The sequence below is a fragment of the Meles meles genome, chromosome 4, assembly GCF_922984935.1.
Source record: "Meles meles chromosome 4, mMelMel3.1 paternal haplotype, whole genome shotgun sequence".
NCBI lineage: Eukaryota > Metazoa > Chordata > Mammalia > Carnivora > Mustelidae > Meles > Meles meles.
In genome coordinates, this window is record NC_060069.1 from 7,755,044 (window position 1) to 7,767,544 (window position 12,501).

The 12,501-nt window shown below is 44.4% G+C and overlaps 1 protein-coding gene across 1 annotated transcript in view; it reads right to left on the reverse strand.

Moving 5' to 3' along the window:
- BFSP2 (beaded filament structural protein 2) overlaps nt 1–12,501 on the reverse strand; it is a 58,397-nt gene that overhangs the window by 10,814 nt on the left and 35,082 nt on the right. Inside the window, exons 3-4 of the mRNA XM_046003549.1 lie at nt 9,977–10,133; nt 8,760–8,921 (exon numbers count right to left, since the gene is read on the reverse strand). Of these exons, the coding sequence (XP_045859505.1) occupies nt 8,760–8,921; nt 9,977–10,133 (319 nt within the window). The remainder of the gene's footprint in view (nt 1–8,759; nt 8,922–9,976; nt 10,134–12,501) is intronic.

Genomic DNA, 12,501 nt, shown 5'->3' on the forward strand with positions numbered 1-12,501 from the left:
TAGATAAGATCTCAAATTTTATGTGCATCAGGATGATCTAGGGAACTTAAGAAAATGCAGGTTCTGATTTAGGAGATCGGAACGGGCCCAGGAATCTGCATTTAAAACTCCCATGTGATGCCTGGTCCATGGGAACAAAGTTCTAGATTGCTAAGGAAACGGATAAAACTGTAAAACTGTTGGTCATAGACAAAAAATAGCTGAAAAATTAATAACATTAAAATAAAACCAATGTTATTGTATTTGAGCAAATGTTGCCCACCACGCAGCTGAGTCGCAAAGCCTGCTTTCTCTTCGTTGAAAGGTGAGATCGATGAGTATAAGAGAAGTGTGGCTGACCTACCCCCACCCAATGAAAACCTTCCTAGATAGTTTAATTAAGATTGAAAGAGAAAAAAATGAATTTGATCACTATGGGATTCAGTGTCGTTTTGTATCATGCCCAATACCTTCTCAAATCAGCTTATGAATGGTACTTGCCCTCCCTCTGGGAACAGTCTGCTGCTTTAAGTCACCTAAAAATATTACTTGTTCTTCTCTTTTAGAGTTATGCTTTCTGATTAATAATTACTTCTGTTCCGTTTCCACCCAATGCCTTCAAGATTTCTCCTCGCAGACCAAATAGCAGGTGTGCCATTCTAGATCTGAGTCTAGGAAGGTAGGACTGTGTTTTGTTGCTGAGTGCAGTTGCTAGGAAGTGTAATGAGACTCAAATATGTTGGTCCCCAGACTTTCAAACCAGCTTGAAATCTTGGCTCTTTTGTGCAGGGGGCCAGCCTGCGCCTTTGCACTCCATCTATATTTCTGGGACAGGAGAGCACATAGACACTTTGAAACACGGTAAAAAATTTCAAATTAAAAAATTTTAAATTAAATGTACACGTTAGTGCACGTGAAAGTGGATGGGAAAGAAGAAGGACAGCATGCTTGGGAGTAAGGCAGAAGGAAGTATTTGAGAGTCTCCACATGGAGTGGGAAAAGGGCCATCTCTAAACCCACCCCTCTGCTACACAGGTGTGTTCCTAGCAGAACACGTATCCAAGATGGGTGCTGAGAGGTTGAAGTGTGTACTCTGCCTTTCTCCAGCAGTTGCTGTGTGGATTTCAGCCAGTGGTTTGAGCTCTCTGTTTTTGCGGCCTGTGAACAAGAGCTTTACAAGAGCCTTGCTCTGCAGCCTCTTGGACCTCCTGGGATCACACTAACCTCATGCTATTCACTATCACGGAGAAAGGGAAAGCAACGGATTCCTCATGGAGATAGGCATTCACCATCTTATATCAAGGAGGAATCTTATTCCATGGGGAGGGCACAGATTCATGGTTTGGGAAGATCATGACAAAAGTCTGGCATAACCTTCTGGACCCTCAAGACAAAGGCCTCTCAACCTCACATTCCACAAGACAATGCATCAAGACTCCCCCGCACTCTGTGTGATCTGTCCAGGCCAACCTAGCAGTCCAGAGTGATGGTTCTGGAGGCAGAAAGTGTGGTCCGAATCTCAGTTCCACCACTTTGGAACCGTGTATTCTCGGGGAAGTGACTAAACTCTCTGTGCCTTAGTTCCTTCCTCTGTGAAACGGAGAAGATCACAATACCTAGCTCATGTGGGAAGATGAAATGAGAACGGCCTGTCAGGTGCTTAGGGCATGGTCTGGGCACTTGGTACAGGCTTACTAAATACTCTGTTGACTCTGCCTGCAAGCACGTGGTATTCTGCCTTGTAGAAGAATGGTCTTTCTATCCGTTGCCTGCCACCTGCCCTCAACCAGCCTCGCACTAGATTGTAGTAAGCTTGCGTACAAGGACAACTTCTTACTGATGCCTCTGTCTGCACTGGGGACCTAACATGGTGTTTTACACCTTGGGCACTCCCAACAATTTACTAAAGGTCTACAGTGTGTCCTAGGCACACGCGAGGGACTGTAGAAAGGGAGGGTCCCCCATCAATGGAATGAAATCACACCTCCTTTTAATTAGGAGGATTAGCTTATCAGTATTATAATGACCATGGGGATTATATAAATGTTACTTAGCTAAGGATAGCTTTAGACAAGCAGCATCCACATCCCTGACCTACTCCAGCCAGACGAGAGGATTTACTTGGCTGAAGGCCGGATGCCATTCAGTCTTCACCTGAGACAGGAGCTCTCCTTAGCAGGAGCTAAAAAGAAATGTGTGTCTCACTCAATGGAACTTTAATAGTGTTGGCAGGAGGGCTGGCCTGGCTAGGCTAAGCCAAGTGTCTCCTTGAATTGTTTGACACAGGAATTGCCTGGCTACTCATGAAAGGCTATGGGACCAATTCCCAGCCTCAGTGGAAGCTGCCTAAGGACACAGCGAGGGACACCCGGCTTTGTGGACTTGCTGCCCCTCAGTCATAAGGAAGAATATCCCACTGATGAAGGCAGCAGGAGAGGCTCAGCGGTGAATGGAATTCTGAAGAGAAAAATATGTTTTTCTTCTTAAAGTAACTATTGGAGAAGTTTAATGATAGTATTTTTCTTCTGGTTCATGGAGGTCATTCCATCCCAAAGAAGGGTCTCCTCTGCTCTGTCTCTTCTCAAAGACAGGTAAGCGTTGAATGCAAACACCACTACTTTAATTTCTCGGGGATTTGGTTATTTTATATTTGCAAGTCTCTTATTTTAGAAATAAGGTCCCTACCCTTTTCATGGGAAAGAGCTACCATTGGGAAATACCTAAGATAGCTTTGAGACTGAAGAACTGGGTGGCCAGGGACGGGCCGGGGACTTTGTGCCCACAGCCCCATGTACAGGGCCTGGCCCCTGCTTTTTTTGACATTTGTCAAATATTCGCTTGGCAAATGGAGTCTGCATGAGTGAGTGAGTAAATATTTCTTGGTAGCATGTGGAGGTTACAGTGTTGGGTGATCCCCAATATAGACAGTCACTCAAATATGGGTTGTCGACCAGTTGTGGGGTTGGAAACACAACATGGACGCTGAGGGTCTGGGTAAAAAGCAGGTGAAAGGTAGGCACGGCTTACCTCAGTGAGACAGTCTCTTTAGTTTCCCTTTTAACTACTACTGATTCCCCTTCTTCTGTCCCCCAGCTCTGACCAGCTTGGCTACGCTCCTGTAACACACAGTGATGGGAACCAAACCCCCGCCTCCTAGCTCCTATAGCAACCCTGCTCTACTGGCTAACAGCATCTTTTGAAAGCCACCTGGAACTACCATAACTTACACAGAAAGACAATTGATGAGCTGGGGAGATATGTACAACTCACTGCAGGGAGAGGATTAATTTCTCTAGTGTACAAAGAGTCACTACAAACCAGTAATAAAATGTCCAAGACCTAATAAAAATGCGCAAGGGAGGGGCGCCTGGGTGGCTCAGTGGGTTAAAGCCTCTGCCTTGGGCTCAGGTCATGATCCCAGGGTCCTGGGATGGAGCCCTGCATCGGGCTCTCTGCTTGGCGGGGAGCCTGCTTCCCTTCCTCTCTCTCTGCCTGCCTCTCTGACTACTAATGATCTCTCTCTCTCTCTCTCTCTGTCAAATAAATAAATTTAAAAAATTTAAAAAAATGGGCAAGGGATATGATCCGATAGTATAAACAAGAGCAAATATGGCCGGAATTCAGCATGTAAAAAAGATGTTCCACCTTCCTTATAATATGAGAAATGCAAAATAAAACTGCACTGAAAAACTGTGTTTTACCTCTACTATTGACAAGGATCACCACAGGGTATGAGAACTCACAGTATTGGTGAGGATATGGGAAAATGGGCACTGTCAAACACTTCTGATGGGAAGGTTAATTGTTACAACCTTCATCGAGAGTAATTTGACAATATTTATCAAAATTGCTAGTGTGCATAATTTTTGACCTAGAAATTCCACATTTAGGAATTTATCCACCAGATATTTTTCTATATTGGGAAGTGAGGGACATACGCAGTTAGTGACTAGTCTAATGTATAAAAGCAAAAGATTGGAAGCCACCTAAATATCGATCAGCAGGGCATTAAATAAGTCCTGGGATATCCATTGCTAGAACAGTTTTTTCTGCCGAGGGCCAGATAGTGAATATTTTAGGCCTAGCAGACCATATGGCCTCCACTGTGGCTATTCCGCTCTGCTGGGATATGCAAAAGCAGCCATAGACAGTATGTAAGTGAATGAGCATAGTTGTGTTCCAATAAAACTTACTTGCAAAAAAAAAAAAAAAAAACAACAGGCAGAGGGTGAGATTTCGCTTGTGGGCTATAATTTGCTGCCCACTGTGGTTTAATATCATGCATCTAAAAAGCAGTACGTTCTGTATACTACTATTTGTGTAACGGGAGAGAGAGAGAATTTACACATATTTTCTTGTATGTGCATAAAGCAACTCTGAAAAGACTCATAGTAAAAGGATAACCTTGATCGACCCTGTAGAAAAGAACTGGGACATGGGGTGGATGTCATTTTTCATTGTATGTCATTTTGTACATTTTGAACTTTGAAACAAGTGAGGGTATTATAGATTAATAATGCTAAAATCCAAGTAAATAAAAAAATGAAATGAAAGTGAGCTGGGGCCCTTTGCCAAGTCCTCCCTGTGACATGCTAGGAGGTGTAGAAAGGCTAGATGACTCCCTTCGGTGCTTGCAGTAAGCACGCCAGAACAGACCACGGCTTATTTCACTGAAGAGACAGCAGGGATTATAGCTGACTCGTGAACGCACAGGGACCCCCTAGATTATAGATGCTTTTAGGGGTTCTGCTCTTTCTATTCTTGAAAGGGACTCTCCCTGTTGGCTCTCATGGGGATATCACATCGGGCCATGTTGTCATCCAGAGCCAGTGACCTCAGTTGACTAGCAGAAACACATTCCGTACAATTTCATATATTCCAGAAAATATTCACACTTCTTGGTACACGCAAGCAAAGAGTGGGCGTTGCTATGACAGCCTATATAATTATTGTTTGTGAATGTGGATGATATGGAGACATGTTATCCAGGGTTCCTAGTCTGCTCATGGATAGATCTAGAACTGTGTTGTCCAATATGGTAGCCACTAGCCACACATAGCTATTTAAATAAAGATTAATAAATATTAAATAAAATTAAGGACTCAGTTTCTCAGTTGGATCAGACACAATCCCAGTGCCCAAGAGTGCATGTGGCCAGTGGCTGTCATACTGGATAACTGCGCAGACCACGTGACAGTCCCATCCTCACAGAAATTGCTATTAGAGGGCACTGCTCTAGTCAGAAGCTAATGTCTCATCCAGCTCTAAGACTATCAATAACCAGAAACCTCACGATTCATCTCCCTCTGTTCACCTCTCTTCATTCGTAACTGTCTCCATGATGTGTCATTGGGGCTGTTTAAGGCATGGTCATTATAGCTCCCATAAAGTTCCTGACCACAAGTGCCTTGAACTGATCTGAGGCAAGCGCAGACCACTGTCGGAAGAGATAGCATGAGCGCATTTGCTGTGAGGTGCCTGGCCCCTGGGGGTATTGAAAGGAAGCGGAGTTCCCTTTTTGTTGGCACTTCCTACCCCACCACGCCAGCAGATGCTGGCAATTGAATAAGCCTTTGGTTATTGTACACACCCTCGCACTTCAGTGAATAAGGGACAGAGATGAGGCTTCCAGGAGTGACGATGAGGAGCCCTTCCCGGGGAGGAAGTTCCCAGGGAGGAGGTTAAGAACGCAAGTTGCCTGCTACAGAATGGAAGCATCTTAACATAGGCATGCTAGGAAAAAGCTGAATGATAGGGGTTCTTCCGTATTCCCCCAGGTGGCCTGTTTAGGGTCTGTGGGGGAATGTATTCCATGGGTTCTTTGTTGGTTCCCTTCTCTGCTTCTTCCCTACTGGTATTTTGGTTCACGCCCTCTCCCAGCTTCCAGATAAACCATTTCCTCTTTAATATTTGTCTCAGACAAGGTCAGTTTCTGGGGAAACCTAAACAAAGACATAAATTAATCATGTCAATTAATTTTCAGCCTCCCCAGCCTGAAAGGTAATTAAATACATGTCTGTATGCTCTCTGCGAAAGGTTTGAAGGGAGTGTGTGCTAAGCCATTTTACATTTATGCTTCGCTGCCAAGAAACCGACAAGAGGTGCTCAGTCAGGATGGGCAAATGTCAGCCCCTAAGGGCATGACAGCAACTGACAAAACTATTTATTGGAGGACTTCTGGCTGTCAGTTCTGATCTCTGTTGATGATCACAGGAATTCACTCATTCTGCAAATATTTTCTGAGCTCTGCCTTTCTGCAAGAGGCCCCAGCAGCATTAGCCAAATGAAAACAAGTACTGTCTGTTTTCTCTGAGATGTAGCTTTCAGATTACTCTATTAAAAAAAAACACTAATGAATCTGTTCAGAATTAATGTTTGAATTACTGTTGGGCTGGTGATGATTCTCAAGAGGGTGAAGGATGAGTAATAATGGCAGGATTTTTTTCTTTTTCACACTATGCAGATTTTTTTCTGTTATTTACAATGCCCCCCCCACCCGCTTCCCCGAAGAAATAATCACTGCAATGTGGGGTATGCTCCAGAAGTGTTGGGACAGAAGCAAGGCTGCAAACTCCTGGGCCACAGAACTCTCACTTTGGAAACAGAACGGGGGAGGAACGACTACCCAATGTGGAGAAAAGGTGCCTGACCCGAGAGCCAGGAGGGCTGAGCGACAGTGCTCCCAGCCAGCTATGTGACTTCAGGACATCAGCTGCCCTCCCTGGATCTGGATCCTCACCTCTGAAGTGAGGAAAGGGGATGCTGTGGTGTCTCAGGTCATGAATTATGAATATTCATGAGTCTCCTAAAAAAGAAGCAATGGACCCACCCACATTAAATCTATGGTTTGGTTTCACTTTTCCCTTTCTGTTGTTCCCCCTCTCACCTGGTTGGGGTGGGAGACAGCTTGTGCAGTTAGTAGGCACTATTTGCCATGGCAAGAGTTTGTAGGGACTGGGCCCAAGGAATTAAGGTCAGAAAAAAAGGGGGCTGTTGAGAAGGGATCTGGGTAGAGAAACGGGGGAGTAAAGATGTTTTTGAGGCTGGAGAACATTGGGGGATCCAGAATTGGTGAAGACCCTGCTGGGAAGGTTCCTGTTGATACTGAGGGGGCAGGGGGCTGAAGGGACATGGGAGAACAAAGAACAGAAAAGGTCTTCCTTGGGTTTTTTTTTTTTTTTTTTTTTTTTGGTAGCTTTTATAAACTCTGGTGGCTCTCAAACCTGGCTGTATATTAGAATCATCCAGAGAGTTTTGGCCTGGGCATGAGCATTCTTGACAATGTTCTGGAATAATTCTGTTGTGCAGATGGGCTTGAGACCCACCGAACAGTAACCCAGAGCATAGAAGCTGCCCGCATGCCTTCTCTCAAAAAAAATAAGCTACTATATTTTTCATATTTTCTCTACACTTTCCTTCCTCTTCTGTTCTTCTGGTCCTGTGCCTCAGAATCCCCAAGTCACACAGGGGTGGGAGATGGAGAAGGGAAGAACAAACCCTGTGCATTCTGTGTTCTGGTTAATTCCTTTATTATTTATGAGGTTTAGTAAAGAGATATTTCTCTCCATGAATATAACTCATACTGCTTAAAAAAACACTTGAGAAAATATTATACTCAAAAGCAAGAAAGAAAAAACCTCTCGACATGTCAAATAGGTCCCTCCCTCAAAGACAACCACTGCTAACACCAATACATTTTAGTGTTTTCTTTTGAATTTTTGCTTGATGCCTCATTTCTTTGTTTGAATGCTTTCTACTGTGTCTACCAGGGGTTGGCCAACGGCAGCCTGCAGGCAAATACAGCCTACCTCTTGTTTCTATAAATAAAGTTTTATTGCAACACAGTCATGCTCATGTGTTACCTTTTGTCTTTCAAATTGTTGTAATAGACTGAATTGTTGTAGTAGACTGTCAGACCCAGGAAGTCACATATTTATTTTTTGGTGCTTGACAAAGTTTACTGGTTCCTGGTATATACACTTCTGTACTCTCTTATTTTCCCTCATTTGACCTTATTATGTGAGCATTTCCCATGTTGTTATAAATGCTTCATAAATATTTCTAATAATTACCTGGTATTTCATTGTCTGGAAAGGTTGTAGCTTAGTCTTACTCTTATTATTAAACATTCATGTGCTTTTCTCCCTATTTTTTTCATTCGTATAATGAATGCTTCAGCGAATACATTTAGATATAAGCTTTATATTTTCAATTATTTCTTTAGGACAGTGTCTAGATTATTCAACTGGTAGGCAGGGGCATTTCAAGATTCTTTTTTTTTTTTAAGATTTATTTATTTGTCAGAGAGAGAGAGAGACAGAGAGAGAAAGATCACAAGTAGGCAGAGAGGTAGGCGGAGGCAGAGGGAGAGGCAGGCTCCCTGCCGAGCAAGGAGCCCGATGCGGGACTTGATCCCAGGATGCTGGGATCATGACCTGAGCCAAAGGCAGCCGCTTAACCAGCTGAGCCACTCAGGTGTCCTGCATTTCAAGATTCTTGATGCATATCATCAATTCCCTTACTCAAACATGTCATATTGTTCACTCTCCTCAGTGCTATAGGGAAGAACCTACTTCATCATGCACTTGTCCCCATCGCATCAAGTATTACCATTTTTAAACATGTTACGGCCTTAGACAGGGAAACAAAATGTTATTATTTTAAATTGTATTTATCTTATGTCTAATGAGATTGAAACTGTAGCATTTCTTCTTTCCTATGTTGACTGCCTTTCACCTTTGCTTGGCCTCCTTCTGCACAGGGAAAAGGTCCTGCCTCACCTTGGCTTGGAGCAAGGCTCCTGCTTCTGCCCGGTTCTTTTCGACATCTTTCTCCCAGTGGATCCTGATGGTCTCGAGGATGTCATCCAGACCAGTGCCGATGGGAACACCCATTTGTTCCAGCTCAGACCCTGCCAACTGTTTGTACAGCACTTTCACATCCTGCAAAAGACAATATACACTCCAGGTGAGTTCCAGAAGACCAGGAGAGCACACAGAATTTTTGCCAGCAAAAGCCCAGGTCTGTGGGCACCCCTGGTGCGTCTCATTCTGCTCCTGCCAAACATGAGGCTTCCCAGAGCCTGGCAAAATCCCCGATCCTCTTGCCAGCACGCATGTCATGGTCTTTTGCAAGAAGGAGGTATTTCTTAGGCTGGTGTTTGCAAGCCCGGGCCCACTCAAAGCAAATATCAAATGCATAAATAGCAAAATAATTCAGAGGACGCAACAGCAGCAAGATGAAATGTATGAATTTTGCTAAGTCAGAGTAGGCTGGGAGAGATTTAGAGGTCACTAAAGGGTTAGTGGTGGACAGTGGTGACAAACGACTGAGCTAGGAGCAGGGGGACGTGGACTTAGGGCTCCTGGTCAGCCTAAGGTCGGACAAAGGAAGGAACTTCTCAAGGTAAGCACAGTTAAGTGGGTTTTGACTTTTTCAGCTGAAAGTACACTCGATGTCTGCTCAGACATCGTGTAAGGTGGAACAGAGTTGGGGCCGTTCTGCAGGCAGCTGGACCGAATCATGGGTGGGAGGTTGCATAGTCCCGTTGAGTCCTGTCACTCCATGAGCTGACCTAATTTCATTAACGAGTGTGTGCAAACCTCAGCCTTGATCTACCATCAAAGTTATTTTGTTTGTTCTATGCAGTGTTAAAACCAACCAACCAACCAACCAACCAACCAACAAAAAAGGCCCCAGAGTACAAGGCTTTGAGTTAGGGGATGCCTTCTCCGGCTCAACACAGCTCCTTCACTCTCCAGCGTGGACCTGCCTCTCCTTCATTTGTGTCCCAGCCTGGGCCTGAAGCCATCTGATTTGGAGACTCCCAGCATCACCTTACCCACTACAAGGATTCGGAAGTATTTTACTCGTGTTCAGCCCTGGGAAAGTGAGGTGGAGGGGCCGACAGCAGCTACCGTCACTGACTGCGAGCTCACCAGACAGCTGCGTGCCGCGGGGCTGCAGCCAAACCAGTGCCGCCCTGGCCCCCACCTACCTCTTCGTAGCTCCTTGACAGAAAGCCAAGCTCTTCTTTCAGGCTTTCTATTTGACTCTCCAGATCCATTTTTGTCAAATTAGCTTCATCAATGACTTTATACAGCGAGTTAATCTCCTCTTCCGCTGCCTTTCGAAATGGCTGCTCATTTTCATATCTGCAGATCAAGGAGCTTAATCAGCATAGGTGGGCAACCCAGAAGGGGAAATAACCAGGTTACAGATGTTACCGACAGGCCAATTATGCGATAGACAAATGAATGTTAGAAGTCACTGCTCCAACAGCTTGGAGAGCACTGTTACTGCAAGTGTTACATGTTGATTTATTAAAATGAAAGCGACAGGCAGCTAACTTCTGGTAACCTAGCTTTACAGGCTGTCAGGCTCCTGGGGCGCTGGAAGCATAGAACTCTAGGGAAATCTTCTCCAGGAGCTGAGATCCAGGTAGGGAGGTTTGGCACATAACCATTATTCTGATTTGTCATCCTTCCTCTGCCCCCCACCCGAGGATCCGTTACCAAACATTACTGCAGTACCGAGAATCTGCTAAACACCAGACAACGCACTAGCAATCCCCAAACGGAAAGCATGATTCTGTCTCCAAAGAGCCCATGTGAAATTTTAAAACCGGCTGCAAATCCAAATGCTTTTAGGGGCCAGGTGGGGAATATAGATGAGGGACGAGGGTTGGGTCTGGGAAGCAGGGAGAGATAGGGATTGAAGCCCACAGCATCCCTCATTCTTCATGCAAGGGGACCTGGTGCTCTGCTCCTCCAGTAACCTCTGCCTGGGAAGGGCTGTGCCAGTCCTCTTCAAGAACAATGGGAAACCTGGATTTATATGTGAAATATTCAGGGTTTTAAAAACTTGCAGCCTATACAATAACACACACAAGCACACACATCAACACAAATCTGAAACTGCCCCCCTGAGTTCTTTCCATCTCGGTTTGCACAGAGCCTTCTTTTTATAAACTGCCCAACATTTTTGCCAATTTCTCTCAGTGTTACTCCTTTCCTTCTATGCCTCCCACCAGCTGCACGCCTCAGCCACACTTCACACCTTAGCTTTATCCATCCACAGAACAGAGAAATCTCACATCATTCACTGAAGAAAGCATCTTAGGATTTTAGAGTTTTAAGGGAATTTAGGATTCAACTATTCAAACTCTTACCCAGTGACGATCCCTTGATAGCATTCTTTTAAAAAAATTATTTATTTATTTTGAGAAAGAGGGTGCTTGAAAGCATGCAAGCCAGAGTGCAGGAGCAGGGGGAGGGACAGAGAGAGAAGGAGAAGAAGAGCGAATCTCCAGCAACTCCCCGCAGAGCATGGGAGCCTGACCTGGGGCTTTATTCCAGGACTTTGAAATAATGACCTGAGCCGAAATCAGGGGTCAGTCATTCAACCAACTGAGCTACCCAGACGTCCCTCTATAGCACTCTTTGATAGGTGATTTTGTAGCCTCGACTTGACTACTTCCAGTGACAGGGAACTCATTACCTATCATCATTACCATTCCATTTTAGGACAGCTCTAATTATGGAAATTTCTTCCTTCAAGAGCTTAAGTCTTCATTCCTGTAAGAGTCTGAATTCCACTCTCTGGAGCATCTAACGTCAGTTCGATCCTTCCTTCTGGTGGTCCTATAAATATTGAGAGTCTAGTCTCTTATATCACTCTCTTTCCCCCTCATTCCTTCCTCCAAGCCTTTTGTTCCTCAGGTTAAACATTCCTAGTTCCTCCATTCTTCATATAAACTGGTTTCCATATCTCTCGTCATCAGTGGCAGGGACTATGACCTTCCCATCTTTGTATTCTAAGCATCCACCTTCAGGCTTCAGATATATGTGGGAATGATTAGAAATGTTCTAACTGGTCCACATCTTTCTCAAAATATGATACAGAGACTGGAATGCAAAACTCCAGATGTTGCCTGATCAGTTCAGACTCCAGGGGACTGTCTGCTCCTTTGTTTAAACTCTCTAATTCTATTCATCATGGGCCCTAAGGTTTGCTTTGTGGGTTTTTCTTTGCTTGCATATTTGTTCATTTGATTTTGACCAGCTATATTTGCTGCTAATATTGGGTATCCTGTCAACTAGAGTCCCTGAGCATTTTTTTTTTTTTGCAAGTCCAGTTACCCTGTCCTTTCTGGATGTATCTGGTATTTGGCCCCCAAAGTAGGAGTTCATATATATATCTTTCAGTTTCATTGGTCCATTGTTCCAGTGTGTTAGGATCATTTTGATTCCTAACTCTATTCTTCTATTCTGTTCTATCCCTACTCCTATTCTTGTCCTTACCAGCCCTCCTGGCTTTGTATCTTCTGCCATTTTGCCCTTTCATGCCAAGGCAGCTTTCATACACCTTGCAGCTAAAAACAGAAAACGAAGGAACCAAGGACAGAGCCCTGTGGTATACCACTAGGAGACTTACCTCAGAGCTGGACCTGTACATTTGAATCCCTCCAAAGAGCTGGTTTTTGAAGTCATTTTTATGTACTCTATATGTAGGATTAGGTTT